The sequence below is a fragment of the Salvelinus fontinalis genome, chromosome 29 (genome assembly GCF_029448725.1).
Source record: "Salvelinus fontinalis isolate EN_2023a chromosome 29, ASM2944872v1, whole genome shotgun sequence".
Lineage (NCBI taxonomy): Eukaryota > Metazoa > Chordata > Actinopteri > Salmoniformes > Salmonidae > Salvelinus > Salvelinus fontinalis.
In genome coordinates this window covers 14,754,060-14,777,829 of record NC_074693.1, presented here as the reverse complement: position 1 = coordinate 14,777,829, position 23,770 = coordinate 14,754,060, and the positions used below count along the sequence as shown (strand labels likewise).

At 42.2% G+C, this 23,770-nt stretch overlaps 1 protein-coding gene across 2 annotated transcripts in view; it reads right to left on the bottom strand.

The window, feature by feature from the left end:
* The window catches only part of LOC129827462 (protocadherin-11 X-linked-like), a 355,317-nt gene extending 333,560 nt beyond the window's left edge, over positions 1–21,757 (bottom strand). The window contains exons 1-2 of one of the 2 annotated variants that reach the window (XM_055888346.1): positions 21,004–21,757; positions 8,089–8,668 (exon numbers count right to left, since the gene is read on the bottom strand). In XM_055888346.1, coding sequence (XP_055744321.1) covers positions 8,089–8,628 — 540 coding nt within the window. In that variant the 5' untranslated portion in view covers positions 8,629–8,668; positions 21,004–21,757. The remainder of the gene's footprint in view (positions 1–8,088; positions 8,669–21,003) is intronic. The other variant, XM_055888347.1, reaches the window with a different exon arrangement.
* Positions 21,758–23,770: the final 2,013 nt, after the last annotated feature.

The following is a 23,770-nucleotide window of genomic DNA, read 5'->3' as shown; positions in this document are numbered from 1 at the left end:
TGGAGGAAAACTCGCCTCCCTGCGGACCTGGCATCCTTTCACTCCCTCCTCTCTACATTTTCCTCTTCTGTCTCTGCTGCTAAAGCCACTTTCTACCACTCTAAATTCCAAGCATCTGCCTCTAACCCTAGGAAGCTCTTTGCCACCTTCTCCTCCCTCCTGAATCCTCCTCCCCCTCCCCCCCCCCCTCCTCCCTCTCTGCAGACGACTTCGTCAACCATTTTGAAAAGAAGGTCGACGACATCCGATCCTCGTTTGCTAAGTCAAACGACACCGCTGGTTCTGCTCACACTGCCCTACCCTGTGCTTTGACCTCTTTCTCTCCTCTCTCTCCAGATGAAATCTCGCGTCTTGTGACGGCCGGCCGCCCAACAACCTGCCCGCTTGACCCTATCCCCTCCTCTCTTCTCCAGACCATTTCCGGAGACCTTCTCCCTTACCTCACCTCGCTCATCAACTCATCCCTGACCGCTGGCTACGTCCCTTCCGTCTTCAAGAGAGCGAGAGTTGCACCCCTTCTGAAAAAACCTACACTCGATCCCTCCGATGTCAACAACTACAGACCAGTATCCCTTCTTTCTTTTCTCTCCAAAACTCTTGAACGTGCCGTCCTTGGCCAGCTCTCCTGCTATCTCTCTCAGAATGACCTTCTTGATCCAAATCAGTCAGGTTTCAAGACTAGTCACTCAACTGAGACTGCTCTTCTCTGTATCACGGAGGCGCTCCGCACTGCTAAAGCTAACTCTCTTTCCTCTGCTCTCATCCTTCTAGACCTATCGGCTGCCTTCGATACTGTGAACCATCAGATCCTCCTCTCCACCCTCTCCGAGTTGGGCATCTCCGGCGCGGCCCACGCTTGGATTGCGTCCTACCTGACAGGTCGCTCCTACCAGGTGGCGTGGCGAGAATCTGTCTCCTCACCACGCGCTCTCACCACTGGTGTCCCCCAGGGCTCTGTTCTAGGCCCTCTCCTATTCTCGCTATACACCAAGTCACTTGGCTCTGTCATAACCTCACATGGTCTCTCCTATCATTGCTATGCAGACGACACACAACTAATCTTCTCCTTTCCCCCTTCTGATGACCAGGTGGCGAATCGCATCTCTGCATGTCTGGCAGACATATCAGTGTGGATGACGGATCACCACCTCAAGCTGAACCTCGGCAAGACGGAGCTGCTCTTCCTCCCGGGGAAGGACTGCCCGTTCCATGATCTCGCCATCACGGTTGACAACTCCATTGTGTCCTCCTCCCAGAGCGCTAAGAACCTTGGCGTGATCCTGGACAACACCCTGTCGTTCTCAACTAACATCAAGGCGGTGGCCCGTTCCTGTAGGTTCATGCTCTACAACATCCGCAGAGTACGACCCTGCCTCACACAGGAAGCGGCGCAGGTCCTAATCCAGGCACTTGTCATCTCCCGTCTGGATTACTGCAACTCGCTGTTGGCTGGGCTCCCTGCCTGTGCCATCAAACCCCTACAACTCATCCAGAACGCCGCAGCCCGTCTGGTGTTCAACCTTCCCAAGTTCTCTCACGTCACCCCGCTCCTCCGCTCTCTCCACTGGCTTCCAGTTGAAGCTCGCATCCGCTACAAGACCATGGTGCTTGCCTACGGAGCTGTGAGGGGAACGGCACCTCAGTACCTTCAGGCTCTGATCAGGCCCTACACCCAAACAAGGGCACTGCGTTCATCCACCTCTGGCCTGCTCGCCTCCCTACCACTGAGGAAGTACAGTTCCCGCTCAGCCCAGTCAAAACTGTTCGCTGCTCTGGCACCCCAATGGTGGAACAAACTCCCTCACGACGCCAGGACAGCGGAGTCAATCACCACCTTCCGGAGACACCTGAAACCCCACCTCTTCAAGGAATACCTAGGATAGGATAAAGCAATCCTTCTGCCCCCCCCCCCCCCCTTAAAAGATTTAGATGCACTATTGTAAAGTGGCTGTTCCACTGGATGTCATTAGGTGAATGCACCAATTTGTAAGTCGCTCTGGATAAGAGCGTCTGCTAAATGACTTAAATGTAATGTAAAATGTAATAACAGTTGTTCAAGTACTTGCTAGCTAACAAAATGACACCTACATCTATAGGTGTGTATAGCCACCGAAAAAAGATATGAGGGGAAAAGGTCAGTCATTCACCCACTCCTCCAATGACATGACATCCTCTTAGTAGCTAACTAGCTAGCTATCTAGCTAACGTTAGACTCAGTGTTTTTAGTGCTACATAAATATATAAGTAGCCTATTAGCAACGTTAAGGCTGACTTGTGATCACTGCTAGTTTGATTGTTTTGACATTCCCGGCCTTAATTACATTCATCCGTTTTCGTCCAAAATATTGTGTCGTTGAAACCTAAAACACTGCATCCCGAATGGAGGCAGCAAACAATGTACCAGGCCAGCAGTGATTCTCAACCTGATAGCAATATTTTTTTTGGACTACCAAGAGCTGTATTGGTGAATTATATGAATTATGCATTGAACTGCATCCATCTATTCTACCAATAATGCCTTAGTGCACTTCATGGGATGCTGAGTCACATAGAACCTATTTTTAAAACCTCTTATAGAGTTGGTTTTGTAGCATAACCTGGGAATTTGATATTTTTTGACTGATTATTATGGTTTTCTGTTTGTTTCATATATGCAAAGTAGTTTAAACGCTGTCAGATCCACTTTAAACTTTAGGTCACAGTGAAATGTGACTGTTTTTTGCAATGGAAAGTAATAGCTGTACATTTGGATTGGGAAATGCTTAATGGTTGTTTTTTGTGTTCTTATGATTGGGACCTACTGACTTATTATGTCAGAGTTCATGGACTACTTATCCTTTAACATCAAGCTGTGTGTGACTGCTGTCTTTCCATCAGCCCTATGCAGGGGTGTAGTGGTACCTTGTGAAGTGGGTGTATTACAATGTTGCCATTGTATATTACAAAGTTCCCAAATGGCCCGCCCAGCAAAGGAAAGGCACCCTGTGTGAAAAGTCCTATGTTTTCCTATGTTTTGAAATGTAACAGGCCCACAGTGGGTGGGCCTGTCAGGGCCTGCCTCCCTAGTGGCTGGGCCTGTCAGGGCCTGGCTCCCCAGTGGGTGGGCCTGTCAGGGCCTGGCTCCCCAGTGGGTGGGCCTGTCAGGGCCTGGCTCCCCATTGGGTGGGCCTGTCAGGGCCTGGCTCCCCAGTGGGCGGGCCTGTCAGGGCCTGGCTCCCCATTGGGTGGGCCTGTCAGGGCCTGGCTCCCCAGTGGCCGGGCCTGTCAGGGCCTGGCTCCCCAGTGGCCGGGCCTGTCAGGGCCTGGCTCCCCAGTGGGCGGGCCTGTCAGGGCCTGGATCCCCAGTGGGTGGGCCTGTCAGGGCCTGGATCCCCAGTGGGTGGGCCTGTCAGGGCCTGGATGCCCAGTGGGTGGGCCTGTCAGGGCCTGGCTCCCCAGTGGGCGGGCCTGTCAGGGCCTGGCTCCCCATTGGGTGGGCCTGTCAGGGCCTGGCTCCTCAGTGGGCGGGCCTGTCAGGGCCTGGCTCCCCAGTGGGTGGGCCTGTCAGGGCCTGGCTCCCCAGTGGGCGGGCCTGTCAGGGCCTGGCTCCCCAGTGGGTGGGCCTGTCAGGGCCTGGCTCCCCATTGGGTGGGCCTGTCAGGGCCTGGCTCCCCAGTGGGTGGGTCTGTGTCCACCCCATCCATGTCTACGCCCCTGATGCAAACAGCACATGATGACATTTGCGCATCAAAAATAGCCTACTATCCAATACTTCGGACTAAACGTTTTTCAACACCTGGTTTGCATACCCATTGTAGCCTTAGTTAGCATTTACTGTTAGTTATCATACAGGTGAAACATCTTTCCTACCCTACCGACTAGCGATGTGAGCTGCTCCTTGCCAAAACCAGCTGAGAGTTGCACACCCTTGCTACCTGCAGATGATACTCTGCTGAAAATGGGCTATATGAGCGGGCGTGCATGTGAATATATGTCACGTGCTTTGCGATTGTGTAGGCTACTTTGTGCATGATTTCTCTACTGTACTACAATTATTATGTTTGCTGTCCTTTCAGAATCACAAACCTGTCACACAGTGATGACCTATAGGTTTGCGACTGCGCAAACATGTGTTTAACAGATATAAAAGACCGTTAAGATATTAATGTTTCAACAAAGGAGTGTATACATTTGGCCTGGCGAAGCAATATTATGCGCTGACTGAAAGGAAGCTGATAATTATGAGGTTTTTGTTTTTTTACTCCGCTGGTCTCAACTAATCTCGCAAAGAAATTAAGAGTTCTCACTGTCCGAAACCAAGTCAAGACCGAGTACAAATGTATCCGACACCGAGACAAGACCGGGACACTCAATATGTGGTCTCGAGACCAGACTTGAGTACTACAACACTGTCAGGGACATAACAGGAACACTATGATGACACACAATGGTGGCAGTTTCAGCTGGAAGTCAGGAACATAGCAGGAACACTGTGATGACACACAATGGTGGCAGTTTCAGCTGGAAGTCAGGAACATAGCAGGAACACTGTGATGACACATGATGGTGGCAGTTTCAGCTGGAAGTCAGGAACATAGCAGGAACACTGTGATGACACACAATGGTGGCAGTTTCAGCTGGAAGTCAGGAACATATCAGGAACACTGTGATGACACACAATGGTGGCAGTTTCAGCTGGAAGTCAGGAACAATGCAGGAACACTGTGATGACACACAATGGTGGCAGTTTCAGCTGGAAGTCAGGGGCACAGCAGGAACACTGTGATGACACACGATGGTAGCAGTTTCAGCTGGAAGTCAGGAACATATCAGGAACACTGTGGTAGTAAACCATTATTCACGGTGGAGCTCCAAGACAAGTCTCTGAGGACGATACAAAGATAGTCCAAGGGGTGGATTAAAGGCCAGCAGCTATTCTAGGAATGCTTGCACAAGCCTCTTTTGAACTAAACTGTGTCTTGTACTGTAAGACTGTATAGTGTTCAAATAGAAATATGAATAGAAATCAAAAATGGATGGTGTTAGGAGATAGATGGGAGGGGTTGAATGGGGCTGAAGATTGGGACTAATAACAACAAGATAACTCATGTAAAATATACCGTGCCCGTAAAACGTATATAGGTTCAGAACTTTTGTGAAAGAGTACAGTTTGAAAGATATGGTAAATAGAAATCAAACCGGATGGAAATCAGAAATAGATGGGAGAGGTTGAGTGTAGAGGAAGGACAGGAGAAAAATATAACAAAATATAACTCTTGTAAAATAGACTGTGTCCATAAAATGTATATAGTATGTATAAGCTGGAAATACAGGCCTTTGTGTTGTTGTCCATTAGTTTACTCCAATTAGGTGAGGGGGGGTAGGGTTAGAGGGTAATATATATATACTGTACTGTATATACATATACTACAGTTCAAAATTTGGGGTCACTTAGAAATGTCCTTGTTTTTGAAAGAAAAGCTAATTTTGTGTCCATTAAAATAACATCAAATTGAACAGAAATACAGTGTAGACATTGTTGATGTTGTAAATGACTATTGTAGCTGGAAACGGCTGATTTTTATGGAATATCTACATAGGCGAAGAGAGGCCCATTATCAGCAACCATCAATCACTCTTGTGTTCCAATGGCACGTTGTGTTAGCTAATCCACGTTGTGTTAGCGTTATCATTTAAAAGGTTAATTCATTATTAGAAAACCCTTTTGCAATTATGTCAGCACAGCTGAAAACTGTTGTCCTGATTAAAGAAGCAATAAAACTGGCCTTCTTTAGACTAGTTGAGAATCTGGAGCATCAGCATTTGTGGGTTCAATTACAAACTCAAAATTGCTAGAAACAAATAACTTTCTTCTGAAACTCATCAGTCTATTCTTGTTCTGAGAAATGAAGACTATTCCATGCGAGAAATTGCAAAGAAACTGAAGATCTCGTACAACGATGTGTACTACTCCCTTCACAGAACAGCGCAAACTGGCTCTAACCAGAATAGAAAGAGGGGTGGGAGGCCCCAGTGCACAACTGAGCAAGAGGACCAGTGCATTACAGTGTCTAGTTTGAGAAACAGACGCCTCACAAGTTCCCAACTGGCAGCTTTATTAAATAGTACCCGCAAAACACCAGTCTCAACGTCAACAGTGAAGAGGCGACTCTGGGATGCTGGCCTGTGACCCAACACACCTCCAGGCTGTGTAAGGGCTATTTGACCAAGAAGGAGACTGATGGAGTGCTGCATCAGACACCCTGGCCTCCACAATCACCCGACCTCAAACCAATTGAGAGATGAATTCGACCGCAGAGTGAAGGAAAAGCAGCCAACAAGTGCTCAGCATATGTGTTAACTCCTTCAAGATTGTTGGAAAAGCATTCCAGGTGAATCTGGTTGAGAGAACGCCAAGCATGTGCAATGCAGTCATCAAGCCAAAAGGTGGCTACTTTGAAGAATCTCAAATATAAAATGTATTTTGATTTGTTTACACTTTTTTGGTTATACTATGATTCCATGTGTGTTATTTCATAGTTTTGATGTCTTCACTATTATAGTACAATGTAGAAAATAGTAGAAATAAAGAAAAACAAATGAATACAAACTACTGTAGGTGTTCTAAAACTTTTGACCGGTAGTGTCCTCGTCTACTGTACCTGTATTTATGTTTATTGACTGCTATTCAGAAAACCTCTTTCGAATGAAAAGGATGGATAGAAAATATAAAAACAGCAATATTTCCCCAAGATAAGATAAGATATGCAGCTGAATTGAAATTGAAATTTAACTAGAAAAAAAAAAGCTAAGATAGGAAAGATACAATGAATCTAAATAAATAAATTGAATCTAAATAAAACAAGGAAATAGAAAAGTAATAATATACATGACAGGAAATACAAAATAACGGAAATGACTGGGGAACATCATCGTTGCTATGTGCAGAACATTTGGCTGGTCATTTTCCAGGCATGAACAATTCAGGACATTTCAGCGGGGGAGGTCTTGGCACAGAAATGACTCATAAAAATGCAAATTGGTAATCAAGTCAGACATGGGTAGCAAGGATACTGTTAATGTTCACACAAAGCACACTTAATCTGATACACCCTGATAGACTCTTTACCATCTCACACTCCCGAAAAAAAACATCCTCGTGTCACCGAGATGAGACAACCTTTCCAAAGCAACATTTTCATCGTAGTTGCTTATTTTAGAAGTCTGTCTCTTTACTTTACGTGTGTGTGTTTAGTGCCCCCTCTGCATAGCGAATGTTGTGCTTTATCTCCTCTCAAAAAAATATCTGAAATTTGAATTCACAAGCAGGCCTCAGATAATCTGCAATATTCATCTTCCTCCACTGACGTATTGAGTATTGTCTAGACTATAAATGGAGAATGCATGACATTATCCCACTTTCTGTTCTTAGGTCGACTTCAATTAAGGTAAGTGAGAATATTGCGCTGCGATTGAATAGAACATCAATTAGATGATAAAAATAACGGTGGGTTCTGCATGAAGCAGTCAATAATCTACAATATTCCCAACGTTTAACCTTTTCTCCTAAATTTGAGGAATACGCTGTGTCTGCAATTTCCGTTATGGTTTATAGGAAAACTACACCTTGCTTATCACTTGATACACAGAATAACATAAAGCCTTTTCAAAGAAAGCATGGTGGTTACATGGTGGCCTAAGGCTCTGTTCTGATTTAAGCATGAAAACGTGGCCCATAAAGTCTAACTACAAAGAACAGCTCTACTAACACACAGCCTTATAGGTTCCACTAAAGGCAGGTGAACAGCAGTGATATTGGGAAGGGGTGGTACTGTATGTAGCTAGTTATCTTATCATATATCTAGTTAGCTTTTGCCTATACAACTGCCCTGTCTTTTCCGGAATCTTCAATGACGGAATGTTAAGATGATTTATGCTAGCGGTAAATGCCACAAATTACGATCTTCTGGTTTTACAATTTGTGTAATTGTTTTTCCAATGAAATAAGGATGAAAACAAATCATTCATAAAATAAAACTATTGATCTTCATGTCAATCACACAAGCAGTGACAGTCACTCGATCCGGATAGAGAGAAGTGTGAGCTCACCTTGACAAGTTCATAGTGTTGGATCCCATTGATCCCCACATCTGGGTCAAATGCAGAGGGCACGGGGTACCGGGTGTTGATGGCAGTGTTCTCTGGGATGGAGATGTTTATTACGGTGGACTGGAAGAGTGGAGCGTTGTCATTGATGTCCTCAATCAGGAACCGGATCTTGACCAGACGGAAGATCTCGTCGGGCAGAACGGCAACCTCGATCTCGTAGAAGCAGCGCTTCTCGTTGAATACTCCCGAGCAGAGCTTCTCGCGGTCGATGCGATGAGCCGTGGTGAAGATCTCCCCGGTGTTGGCCTCTACCCTCACCAAAGGCACATCGCCCGTTTTGTAGACAGGCTTAAACTGCAGTGGAGAGGACAGCTTGAAGTCAGGGTCAAGGTTCAGGTCCAAGTCCTTCCGCAGGTTCCCGATGCGGACATTCTCGGGCTGCTCCTCCCTCACCGTGTAGTCCTTCTCTTGGGCCAAGGACAGCATGACCAGGCAGGTGAGCAACACCACCAACACATGAGCCTGACCTGCTATGTCCATAATCAGAGAGGATGGGAGCTTTCCTTGTAAGGATGCAACTCTGTCAGAGAGAGAGAGACAGAGACAGAGACAGAGACAGAGACAGAGACAGAGAGAGACAGAGAGAGACAGAGAGAGACAGAGAGAGACAGAGAGAGACAGACAGACAGACAGACAGACAGACAGACAGACAGACAGACAGACAGAGGGAGACCGACAGACAGAGTGACAGAGGGAGACCGACAGAGAGAGAGAAAGAAAGAGAGAGAGAGAGAGAGAGAGAGAGAGAGAGAGAGAGAGAGAGAGAGGGGAAGATAAATTATCTTGTTACTGCAGAAGTTACATGATACCCAGGTTACATCTGAAAATGGCACCTTATTCCCCGTATAGTGCACTACTTGTGACCAGAGCTCTATGATCAAACACAGTGCACTATATAAGAAACAGAGTTCTATTCCAGACTCAGATCCATATATTCTGACTGTAATTAGTATGATTCTCCCTAATGGAGAGGGTTGAACTTGACCTATCAACCTAACTAGCTCTGAGCCTGCATATCTCCAATGTCTTTGAGAGCAAATTAACAGCAGTTTTACACAATTAACCTTTGACGACACCTCTGGTTGAACACAAAGACATGACAAGGTTATTAGTTCACATATTCCATCAATCCGTTACATTGAGGTAATCAACCAATTCATATTTTCCTCGCCGGAGGAGATCATCATTGGCGTAGTCAATAGACAACCTTGCACGAATGTTTGATGAGTTTAGCTGGCGTGAGGTAGTACGTTTGGCACATGAGTTGACCTTTTGCGGTGTCATCAGGTTTACAAAGATACGTAGCTTGGGAATCAGTCAGATCATCACGAGCAGGAAACATGGGAAATCACTTAAGAATTGTCCCTGGTCAAAAGTACAACGTATGTGAACTGTATAGGCTCCCGAGCAGCGCAGCGGCCTCAGTGCTAGAGGCGTCACTACAGACCCTGGTTCGATCCCTTGCTGTATCACAACTGGCCGCTAGTGGGAGTCCCGCAGGGCGGCGCACAATTGGCCCAGCATCGTCCGGGTTAGGAGAGGGTTTATGAAGAAGAATATGTTCTTTAACTGACATTCCTAGTTAAATAAAGGTTAAATAAATACATCATAATATATATATATATATAGGGAATAGGGTACCACTTAGGATGTGGACGACAGCCATCTTCCATGCTGAGCCATAGATTAGAAATACATTGCTCATTAACTCACAGCCTCATTTACTGAGTATCTAAAAAAAACGTAAAAACAATAACATGAAAGATTACATGAATGCCCAGCCATATGGAAACACTATGTTCTGCATAATAATGAATTGACACATTACGAAAGCCACCATGTCTCACATTAGAATATTATAATCATACAATGTAATCATTGACATTAGATGATAGAGTTTTCTCTAACAGGCTCCGTGTATTGTTGTTAGATAGCAAATAAGGGCTCTGACTGATCTCTCTCTCTCTCTATCATTAAGCCCATGGTAAAATTAGTAAATAGTCAATAGTAAATCAACAGCCTATGGATCTCAGCACCATCTGACAGTATCAATATATCAGTGTTTTCTTATTTTATGCCAGTTAGCTTGATCGGTAGATCCACCAATTATATCAAAGCTTTGTGTGCTAAAACCTGGCTAAGGGGCAAAGGTCCCTGTTGCCAAAACCAAACTAGGCCATCCAAAGAGGGACCGTGGAGATATGAGGCAGTTGCTCTGCTTGTTATAGCAAGAACAACTTTCAGGTTATTAGGATTAGAATTTATGCTAACACTATACTTTAAAAATGTTATTTATTTAACTTGTATTTATCCAGGAAGTTCCAATTGAGGTCTCTTTTTACAAGGGAGACCTGGACCAAGGGGAGACTTAAAGTCTGCAGGTATTAATGTTTATTGTGATGCAGTTGGGATGTATTGTATCACTTGTCATGAGGACCAGTCTTTGCTTAAAGAATGCAGCACCCTTCATTGCTGGCTCAGTAGCACACAATTAAAAAAAAAAAAAAAAAAAAAAAAAAATTAACTTTAGTATCAAGAAATATTCAAAAACTTTGGAACGTTTTCTCTACCACTCCATTAGGACAGGGATAGTAGTGATTTTTTATTAACGATCAACCCATTTCCAGGCTCCCTTGTCTGGTGAACATACTAGAATCATTGGTCAACAAACAGCTATGTTATTATCTATCTGTAAACGGTGTTCTTAATGTGAACCAATCTGGATTCAGAACCAAAACATAGCACTACTACGGCTGCCATGCTTGTTGTAAATGATATTGCAAATGCCTTGTGCTGTCATGTTTGTAGACTTGGCAAAAGCTTTTGATACTGTAGACCATGTTATTATGTTGAATAAGCTGTTCTCTATAGGGTAATATAGACCATGTTATTATGTTGAATAAGCTGTCCTGATAGGGTAATATAGACCATGTTATTATGTTGAATAAGCTGTTCTCTATAGGGTAATATAGACCACGTTATTATATTGAATAAGCTGTTCTCTATAGGGTAATATAGACCATGTTATTATGTTGAATAAGCTGTTCTCTATAGGGTAATATAGACCATGTTATTATGTTGAATAAGCTGTTCTCTATAGGGTAATATAGACCATGTTATTATATTGAATAAGCTGTTCTCTATAGGGTAATATAGACCATGTTATTATGTTGAATAAGCTGTTCTCTATAGGGTAATATAGACCATGTTATTATATTGAATAAGCTGTTCTCTATAGGGTAATATAGACCATGTTATTATATTGAATAAGATGTTCTCTATAGGGTAATATAGACCATGTTATTATATTGAATAAGCTGTCCTGATAGGATACTGTAGACCATGTTATTATATTGAATAAGCTGTTCTCTATAGGGTAATATAGACCATGTTATTATATTGAATAAGCTGTCCGGATAGGATACTGTTCTCTATAGGGTAATATAGACCATTTTGAAAAAGCTATTCTCTCTGTGACAAAACTCAGGCCATCACGGTAGATGCATCAAATCGGAGTTCCTTGAGTTACATAAATGGGTGCCCCAAGGTTCAGTACTCGGCCCACTACTGTTTACAATCAATATAAATAACATTGGTAATGCTGTAAAAAATATATATATATATTGATTTGTATGCAGATGATACAGTGTTGTATTCCATTGCTCCATCAGTGGACAAAGCCTTTTCACATTTGAAGTCTGATTTTCAACCACAGCAGAGATCACGATTGGATCTAAAGTTAGTGCCAAATGCAAACAAACCAAAATGCATGTTTGTTTTTTCTAGGTCCCATCATTCCAGATGTAAATTTCATTTGTAATGACTAGTTTGAACGGTACACAAATTGAGCGAGTTCCTTTCTAAAAAGATGTTGGTATCTGGTTTGATGACAAACTGTCATTTAAAAAACATTTCACTGAGCTGGTTATGAAGTTGAAGTTCATGGTTCGTTTCTTTTACAGAAACAAAGCTAAATGTCTGACTTTAGTTAATAGGAAGCATATTGTCCAGGACACTTTAAAATTATTTTTCAATTTTCGCCTAAAATTTTCGCCTAACATATCCAAATGTAACTACCTGTAGCTCAGGACCTGAGGCAATGATATGCATATCCAGCAGCATACCACCCTGCATACCACTACTGGCTTGCTTCTGAAGCTTAGCAGGGTTGGTCCTGGTCAGTCCCTGGATGGGAGACCAGATGCTGCTGGAAGTGGTGTTGGAGGGCCAGTAGGAGGCACTCTTTCCTCTGGTCTAAAAAATATCCCAATGCCCCAGGGCAGTGATTCGGGACACTGCCCTGTGTAGGGTGCCGTCTTTCGGATGGGACGTTAAACGGGTGTCCTGACTCTCTGAGGTCATTAAAGATCCCATGGCACTTATCGTAAGAGTAGGGGTGTTAACCCTGGTGTCCTGGCTAAATTCCCAATCTGGCCCTCAAACAATCATGGTCACCTAATAATCCCCAGTTTACAATTGGCTCATTCATCCCCCTCCTCTCCCCTGTAACTATTCCCCAGGTCGTTGCTGCAAATGAGAACGTGTTCTCAGTCAACTTACCTGGTAAAATAACGGTAAAATAAAAATAAATAAATAAATAAATTCTTGATTCCATTTGAAAGGAAACACATTGAAGTTTGTGGAAATGTGAAATGAATGTCGGAGAATATAACACATTAGATCTGATAAAAGATAATACAAACAAAAAAATTGTATATTTTTTTAACCATCATCTTTCAAATGCAAGATAAATGCCATAATGTATTATTTCAGCCCAGGCGCAATTTTGATTTTGGCCACTAGATGGCAGCAGTGAATGTGCAAAGTTTTAGACTGATCCAATGTACCATTGCTTTTCTGTTCAAAATGTTGTGTCAAGACTGCCCAAAAGTGCCTAATTGGTTTATTAATAACTTTTCAAGTTCATAACTGTGCACTCTCCTCAAACAATAGCATGGTATTATTTCACTGTAATAGCTACTGTAAATTGGAAAGTGCAGTTAGATTAACAAGAATTTAGGCTTTCTGCCAACATCAGATATGTCTGTGTCCTGGGAAAATGTCTTGTTACTTACAACCTCATGCTAATCGCATTAGCGCACATTAGCTCAACCGTCCCGCGGGTGGGACACCGATCTGTAGAGATCCTTAAGAGGTTTTTAATGTCTATTATAGATTATGGAGGTATTATCTATATGCAGGCAGCAGCAACTACACTTAAAACACTAGATGCCATTCCATTGTGCCCTTAGGTTTTCTACTAGTGACGGTTATAAAACTCACCATTGGGCCCTTAGGTTAATTACTGGTGATGGTTCTAGAACTCACCATTGTTCCCTTAGTTTTATTACTGGTGATTGTTCTAGAACTCACCATTGTGCCCTTAGGTTAATTACTGCTGATTGTTCTAGAACTCACCATTGTTCCCTTAGTTTTATTACTGGTGATTGTTCTAGAACTCACCATTGTGCCCTTAGGTTTATTACTGGTGATGGTTCTAGAACTCACCATTGTTCCCTTAGTTTTATTACTGGTGATTGTTCTAGAACTCACCATTGTGCCCTTAGGTTTATTACTGGTGATGGTTCTAGAACTCACCATTGGGTTCTTAGGTTTATTACTGGTGACGGTTCTAGAACTCACCATTGTGCCCTAGGTTTATTACTGGTGATTGTTCTAGAACTCACCATTGGGTTCTTAGGTTTATTACTGGTGACGGTTCTAGAACTCACCATTGTGCCCTTAGGTTTATTACTGGTGACGGTTCTAGAACTCAGCATTGTGCCCTAGGTTTATTACTGGTGATGGTTCTAGAACTCACCATTGTGTTTTGTATCAAAAAGTGGGTTGGACCTCTTTGTATGTAAGGAGAGACCAGTATTTTCTTGTGTTTATCTACAAAGCACTCATGCAGAAACTTCCTGTGTATCTATCATCATTAATTCAATTTAGACTTAGAAATTACCAAACCCAGTCTCAGGCTTGGATAACACTGGAGGCCCCTTCGGTCTCCACAGAGTTGGGGAAAGGAGCTTTTTTTTGTTGGCCCCCTTCATGTGGAACAACTTCCAGAGCTCTCAGAAATGAGATGTTCTGCTCCCCCTTAGTCAGTTCAGACTGATGATCAGAGACCACTAAGTTGATAAATGTGTCTGTTATTCTTAATATGTTTTGTAATTGTGTATATTGTATGTGTTTGATTCATTTTTGCAGGGCTCATCTGTAAAAGAGACCGTGGTCTCAAAAAAACTTCTGTAAAATCCCCTTTTTAATGTCAAACCTGGACATCTTAAATAAATAATACATAACCCCACACCGCTGTACTACACTGGGGTTAAATGTGGACGTCTGAGGAACTGTCTTCAATAACGGTTAGCTTTTCAAAGTTATTTTGAATAAATCCCAACAATTTACATCCAATCACGAACATATGAATGTGTTATTCACGTCCCACTGCATTCCAGGCCTACCCATCTGATCTCTGAGCATTTACAATAATCTTTATAGGAGATTTAGACAGCCACAACACATTGGTTAGGAGGTAATAAAGAGAGTATCAATCAGCCTTTCATTTCCCCTTCCCAGCGTCGTTATTTAATATCCATCACAGAGATTATGCACAGCTGTGATGAGAAGCGTTCCGTGAACGCCTTATGAAAACGCTACATAAGGACAGAGCTAGTATACTGTCTTGAGAAGAGATCTATAACTACTGTATTAAAACTTTACAATAGAGACATTTTACAATTGAGATGGTGGTGACATACAAATGCCATAATAGCATCTCAAAAGTAGAAAAGAAAAATGTATCAAATCTTTTTTTTTTTTTTATATTGAATTGAACTTGTTTGGAATCAGCCAGAATGGCAACATGTGTTATTGTTGCATCCTATGATCTTATTTGACATTTTTTCAACCAGAGGACCTTCTAACTCTCCTCCTATTGTCTAGCCTAGAGGTTAGAGACTACAAGGTGAATAATTCTGTCGTTGTGCCCTTGAGCAAGGCACTTAACCCTAATTGCTCCTGGAAGTTTCTCTGGATGACTAAAATGTCAAATGTAAATCTTCCTGATGAAGAACTCAGGTGAGATTCATTATAGGGTTAGGTTTAGACTCATTATAGGGCTTTAGGGTGAGACTCATTATAGGGTTAGGTTTAGACTCATTATAGGGCTTTAGGGTGATACTCATTATAAGGTTAGGTTTAGACTCATTATAGGGTTAGGTTTAGACTCATTATAGGGTTAGGTTTAGACTCATTATAGGGTTAGGTTTAGACTCATTATAGGGTTAGGTTTAGACTCATTATAGGGTTAGGTTTAGACTCATTATAGGGTTAGGTTTAGACTCATTAGAAGCCTGTTGGGTTAGAAAAACATGGCTGACGGGATCTACATGACAGACATCCATTTGAAGGTGACTCTGCAGTCGGGATCCCAATAAAACAGTGTTGTGATGTCATATGAATGAAACACTGCATGGGGGTTGTGATTTGTTTGACATTGAAGTTGGCACCTTTCCTAGAGAGAAAGAAGGGTTCATTACTATTCACTATGCCACGTGTGAAGAGGAGTCCAAGGCTGAACCAAGCCATGGATAATGTTAAACACTCTCTTCAAAACTATACATTGGATCTAATGGGATTGACCAATGAGCTTCAATTTTTACAATTGCAAAACATGTACAGTTTGGCAATGAAGAATAGGGAAAAATGATGTAGAGATTTTTTTTTGACGTTTCAATGTCAATCAAGCAGAACATCTTTCCATGCAAACATTTCACTAGATTCCAGAAAAAAAGTTATTTTGAGGCGTAGACAAGAGGTTTAATACAGCAGACAACTCTGCTTCTCTCCTCTCTCTGGAGACTCTGGGGGGGGGGGGGGGGGGCTAGTAGCAGACAGCTCCTGGATCACTATACATGGCAATATGATGGACAGGCCAGTCGGGCAGGGTAGTATTATCAGACTGACCTGTGGAAGAGCAGAGGGGGGGGAAACACCTTCACCTTCCCAAAGAATCTATTGATCTGGCATCTTAAACGGAAGTTTGATGGAGTGACTCCAGAAATGGAGTAGCAGCAGCAAACTTCTCTATCCAAAAACCTGTGATGTGGGTGTCCATGGATGTACAGTACCAGTCAAAAATGTGGATATGCCTCACTGCAGGGTTTTTCTTACATTTTTACTATTTTGTAGAGAATGCCAATAGTGTGCAAAGCTGTCATCAAGGGAAAGAGTGGCTAATTTGAAGAATCTCAAATATAAAATATATTTTGATTTGTTTAACACTTTTTTTTTTGGTCTCTACATGATCCCATGTGTTATTTCAGTTTTCATGTCTTCACTATGATTCTACAATGTAGAAAATAGTAAAAATAAAGAAAAACCCTGCAATGAGGTGTGTCCAAACTTTTGACTGGTACTGTACATTAAGAGATATTTCTTAATGCATTGCAAAATGGACTTGCAAAGGGACACAATCTTGGTAACTCCAGGCTCTATCTCTCCTGGTTTCATTGATCGTCGACAGACTGGCAGACAGACAGGTTTATTGTCAAGATCTATTCAGTCTCCCTTTAAAAGATCTACAGCCTTGAAGTTTCCTTATCTAGTTGTCACAAGAGGAATAATGGTAGATTTCTCTTGACTGAGTAATGACTTTGGTCTTCACAGCTGGGGCAGATGAAATTCCAAATGCCAAAGGGGTTCCTGCTGATAAGAATGAACCATTGTAAAATAGCTAAATCATATTTACTCTTCGGTATTTGTGTTCAGCTAAGACAAATGTCCATATGTCTTAATTCTTCAGTCAAATTTGGAAAAATCTAATTTAGGACCTAGTGTACAGTGAATGCTTCAATCATATATCAATCCCAAGGGAAAATAAATCAAACATTTCAAATTTCCTTCACATTATTTTCTAGTTATAAATGTCAACACGATGAGATAATAATCAAAATAATGTATGTTTAATATAAGAAAGAAGACTTCAAGATATTTCATACAGCATTAACAAATCACCAACACAGATGTGATTACTTCACATAAATTGTCATGAAAATCCTTCACATCTTGTCATGTCAGTTAATCTGATATTACTGTAAATCCCTCTAGAGGGCAGTAAAGGGACGTGTTAGTTAACTACACATGGAATACTACCAGAGCCAATATAAAGATCACTATCATTTGACCCTCTCATGCTACAGTAAAATAAGGAATATTTAGCTAACATTTGCTTTATTCAAACGTTTGATTGGATAGTCAAATAACTCTTGGTAACTATCGAGAGTAGTGAATAGTATTAGTTCAATATATATATTTATATATATTTTTTTCGTTTGCTTGCTTTGCCCTTTCCTAGAATTCTCGAGAAACCATTTGATTGGTAACCAGTATTTTTTACATCTATACATTTGGAGAAAAAAAATGTTCAGTGCTGCAGGATTAAATAAACCATGTTTGTTGTGTTAGCCAAATAGTCGATGAAGACTATACTGTTACATAAATATATTACACACCAATTGATACCATAATTGTTCATGTGTTTTGACGGTGGCCATGCTCTACGATACAGACATTACATTACGAAAGGTGCAAATGATTCCGTATCGTTCTGAATCATTGTGGAAGTTAGGCTACTGAAACATAATGTATGTGACAATACAATTCAAATACAATGATAGTTAAAATTGTATGGTCACATGCACAGGTACAATGAAATGCTTAACTTGCATGCTCTACCCAACAGGGCAGTAATTAATATCAACACATGTATAGCTAATAATATATATATAAGAAAAACACAATAAACAGTAAATAAAATACAACACTATATACAGGGTCAGTGCCAATACCAAATGTACAATGTGCAGGGATAATAGAGTATTTCAGGTACATACATATAGGAGGATATTAGGAGAAAGTGATTGGTATTATTAATCATAAAATTAATAATAATATGAATAATATCATACAAATAATAAGGGGAAAGAGGAGAGTTATTCATAACTACATTTTGAAGCATGTGACTGAAGAATCATTGTTTTGGACACTATTGCTATAGCTTCAGCAGCTATAAAACCATAATGCAATGTAAAAACCAACTGCTTATCAATTTGTGAACTTGTAAGAGGCAACACCAGTAAAATATAAAACTGCACATCCAGGTGAAACACTCAGGTGTCATACTTAATTAGCAGAATAACAGTTTATCATTCAACTACGCAATGGCTATTTACCACAACTAAGTACAACTGGTTAGTTACCACAACTAAGGACTACTAAGCAATGGTTAATTACCACAACTAAGGACTACTAAGAAATGGTTAATTACCATTGAAGAATAGTTTATCATTCAACTAAGTAATGGTTAATTACTACAACTAAGGACAACTAAGCAATGGTTAATTACCACATCTAAGTACAACTGGTTAGTTACCACAACTAAGGACTACTAAGAAATGGTTAATTACCACAACTAAGGACTACTAAGAAATGGTTAATTACCACATCTAAGGACTACTAAGAAATGGTTAATTACCACAACTAAGGACTACTAAGAAATGGTTAATTACCACAACTAAGGACTACTAAGCAGTGGTTAATTACCACTACTAAGGACTACTAAGCAGTGGTTAGTTACCACAACTAAGGACTACTAAACAGTGGTTAGTTACCACAACTAAGGACTACTAAGCAGTGGTTAGTTACCACAACTAAGGACTACTAAACAGTGGTTAGTTACCACAACTAAGGACAACTAAGCAGTGGTTAGTTACCACTACTAAGGACTACTAAACAGTGGTTAGTTACCACAACTAAGGACTACTAAGCAGTGGTTAGTTACCACAACTAAGGACAACTAAGCAGTGGTTAATTACCACAACTAAGGACTACTAAGCAGTGGTTAGTTACCACAACTAAGGACTACTAAACAGTGGTTAGTTACCACAACTAAGGACTACTAAACAGTGGTTAGTTACCACAACTAAGGACTACTAAACAGTGGTTAGTTACCACAACTAAGGACTACTAAACAGTGGTTAGTTACCACAACTAAGGACTACTAAACAGTGGTTAGTTACCACAACTAAGGACTACTAAGCAGTGGTTAGTTACCACAACTAAGGACTACTAAACAGTGGTTAGTTACCACAACTAAGGACAACTACGCAGTGGTTAGTTACCACTACTAAGGACTACTAAGCAGTGGTTAGTTACCACTACTAAGGACTACTAAGCAGTGGTTAGTTACCACTACTAAGGACTACTAAGCAGTGGTTAGTTACCACAACTAAGGACAACTAAGCAGTGGTTAGTTACCACTACTAAGGACAACTAAACAGTGGTTAGTTACCACTACTAAGGACAACTAAGCAGTGGTATAGGCCTACATTTGAATGTATATAAAACTAAGTTTATGAACACTTCTAAACAAGTTGAGCTCCAAACACGAAAGCCTTATCAATCTCTGTTAGCCTACACTGCAGTCCAAAACAATGATCAGAAAACATTGTTCTAAGAGTAAATTCAGGCATGTCATCTAAGTCAGGAAATCATTAACCAATCAATCTGGATAACATCCGCGAATAAAATATGAATAGCCTCCATTGTATCATATAAGGTATAGGCCTATGGTTAGTTAGATAATCAAATCGACCTACGCTTCAATAACAGTATGTCATCGCCTGATGTGTTAGAGGCTATGTGGAGAGATGGAGACAGATCTATTGACCAGTGAATCCCCTCAACAAAATTAAGCACCGGGAACGTTGAGCATGAATATGGTGCCTTAGCTTCCCTTATAGCCTATTGCGTGTAGTTTCCGAGCATGTAGTGTATGGATACTGTGTTTATTATACAGCATGTGTGTTCCTCAAGAGCACTAATCAGTCCAATATAAAATAATGGACCTACTAGCAATGCTAATGGGATAGAGGATGACGCCCCCGAAGTTGAAAGCTGCCTGCCAGTCTCTGTGTGCATTATCCATAATGCTATTGGCCAGGGAGTTCTGGCTTAGTTATTAGGATACTCATTAACCGCCATGTGGGTTAGCAGCGTGGTTAAGGTTAGGGTTAGGTGACTGTGCCAGCTAGTGACCACTCTGCGATTCCTGACGAAAAACGCTAACTTGCTTATTAATAAACATGCAGTCAAACAACCCACCTGTCGAAAAGTATTCAGTAGCCTAGCTTGCCCATCTTAATAAACATTTCATTTGAAAACAATGTAGCTATATTGACTATGCACGGATTGAATAACTCATGACCGGCCGACAATAATGGTCATGCGCCAGCTATGGTTGAAAAGTATAGTGAGTAATACCTTATAGGCTGCTTGAAGAAAATATAAATGTTTTGAAATAGGTCGTGATCATAACTATAACGGCGTCCACTATAGCTACGATGAACTGAATGTTTTTTTTTTGCACTATGGATGGTGTGACTGACCAAATCCGATGCGTAAAGACATGGCGCAATGGGGGTCCTCGTTTTAACACTGAATGCGATTATTGTGATTTTATTTATACATTATTTGATAACATTATGGTGGCATGCCTGCAACCCCAGTTATCGAGGGATGCGAATCAACTGCGATGCGGCAAATGGTCGGCAGGTTTGCGTAAATTGGTGGTAAATTCGGATTCATTTAGCGATACCGACATCATAAAGTATTTTCCTCTATTTGGGTTGAACAATTTCCTCTTAAAATGTACATAACATTTCCATATGACATGAGACATTGACAACTTGTAGGCTGGTATTGAGAATTAAATAAGCTAATACTATAAATTCATGTTCTTAGCTATTTGTTTTACTAGACTCTAGTGATGATATTAATAATGCTTACCTTATATCCCTTCGAACAGAATATGTAAAATCAATCGCAATTCCCGTCACGTAGCGACATCACTGCTTTAGAAGTGCCATATAATTACACTGAAGTGGAATAGGGGAGAGAAAAAGATCCTCTTCGGGTAGCGGGAATCAAATAAAACGCAAAACAATAGGATTATCCGCTACAGAAAATGATCCATGTCCTAAAAAAGTCTATGGTCCACATTCGAAAGGCAAAAAGAGCATCGCTTGCAGAATAACTTTGTAACTCGAAGAGCCGACGTAATTCCTCTTCAGATATCTTGACTTAAGCGTGGTTCAATTACGGGCGGCAGGAGAGATGCTGATGGTCCAAGTTGATTGATTCACATGAAATAGCCCTAGCCCTACGTGTGTGTGTTTTTTAAAAATGTTTTCTCCTGAAAACCGCTTGCACGGAAGACCGTTTCACAAAGCATGTGTTAAAGCTTTTTTAACAAGCGCATAAACTTCCATCCAAGAGCGCGCAAAAAATTAAACAGTTTGGTACGATGTCTGAAAACTTCAGTTCTGACAGCACTGTTTTCATTTTTGTAAAGGATATTATACAGCAACAACAACAAAAAAACATAAATGAACTGTAGCCTGGGTAGTGTTCTGTCCCCCAACGGAGTTTGGGTGAAAGTGTTCCTTAGTGCGGCATCACTTACAGTGGGGCTGACGGTATGCTGTATCAGTGTGCTAAGCTGTGCCTAGTTGTCTCAGTAGTATTGTATGAATCCGATCCCTCAGTACTGCCCACCTCTCTGCCTCCGACTGACATCACTGTGAGAGGAGGAGCCTACAGTAAATAATACAGCTCCCATCTTCTCCCATCCTCTTAAAGCTGCACTGTAAACAGGAGATCCCTGCATTGTTTTAGCTGGGTGTGTAGAGTACTGTGTTGACCACCACAAGCACCACAAGATACATCGGCTCTGCTGTAACGTAGCCTAGCCTGGCACCAATAACTACCTGAGAAAGAGGGGGCACTGCACCAGCCTAGCCTAGTCAATCTGGCTCCAATAACCGCCTGAGAAAGAGGGGGGCACTGTTCACTTTTCGAATAAACGTTACTTCTTAACAGCGGAGGTCATATTGCCGAATATTAAATCATTAGTGGCTGAAAACGATCCGAAGGCATCATGGATTCCCAAGTCCAAATGATTTGCTGACTTGTGTCATGTTTTAAATGCAAAGCCAACGTGATAATGCCTTTAATCCTGATGGGAAACACTTACCATAAAGTTGCTCTTAAAGTTGGTCTTATACCTAAGTTATAACAATGTGATAACATTATAGTAATATGTTGTTAAAGAAGTAACTGCTCAGTTATTGCAAATCCAGGTAGTGTAGTGTTTTTTAATGCTTATTAAAAGGTAAAAACTGTCACAAATCCACTTGGGTGACAACAAGTTGTGGGTATTTCATATGTGACCGAGTACAAATTGGGGAATGAAATAAATCTCCATTTGGACAGTTAGGGCCCTATATGTATGTTTAATGGGGCATACTACAGAAATCAGTGGTAAAAAGGGGATGTTAGTGGGCCTTCAGAGGTCATCAGAGGTCAATGTCCCCTCCACCGTGTAACAATTGATCACCTCTGTTAGTTTAACACTGCCTTCCTGCTACAAATCACCTTGTTTTGAACCTGTTACCTCAGGCAAGGTTTCCTAAACAACAGCCAGCCTGCCAGCTAGCCTGCCACCCGGCCTCCACCTGTGTCTCCTCGTCCACCACCATCTACCCAACCACTTAGTGTTCATCCCACATGGCACCCTATTCCCTAGTGCATTACTTTTGACCAGAGCCCTATGGGAAATGGGGTTCCATTTGGGACGTAGACAATATATCCCCATCCTACCCTCCATCTGTCCCCATCCTACCCTTCATCAATCCCCCTCCGTCCCACCCTCCATCTATCCCCCTCTCCCCCTCCCTCCCTCCTACCCTTCATCAATCCCCCTCCGTCCCACCCTCCATCTATCCCCCTCTCCCCCTCCCTCCCTCCTACCCTTCATCAATCCCCCTCCGTCCCACCCTCCATCTAGCCCCTTCCCTCCTACCCTTCATAAATCCCCCTCCGTCCCATCCTCCATCTAGCCCCTTGACGTCCACCCTCCATCTATCCCCCTCCCTCCCTCCTACCCTTCATCAATCCCCCTCCCTCCCTCCCTCCCTCCCACCCTCCATCTATCCCCTCCCTCCCTCCCACCCACCATCTATCCCCTTCCTACCTTTCATGTATCCCGTCCCACCCTCCATTTATCCCCTCCCACCCTCCATTTATCCCCTCCCACCCTCCATTTATCCCCTCCCCTCCCCCCTCCCTCCCTCCTACCCTTCATCAATCCCCCTCCCTCCCTCCTACCCTCCATCTATCCCCTCCTACCCTCCATCTATCCGCTTCCCACCCTCCATCTATCCCCTTCCTACCCTCCATCTATCCCCTTCCCACCCTCCATCTATCCCCTTCCCACCCTCCATCTATCCCCTTCCCACACTCCATCTATCCCCCTCCTACCCTCCATCTATCCGCTCCCTCCCTCCCACCCTCCATCTATCCGCTCCCTCCCTCCCACCCTCCATCTATCCGCTTCCCACCCTCCATCTATCCCCCTCCTACCCTCCATCTATCCCCATCCCACCCTCCATCTATCCCCTTCACACCCTCCATCTATCCCCTTCCTACCCTCCATCTATCCCCATCCTACCCTCCATCTATCCCCTTCCCACCCTCCATCTATCCCCTTCCTACC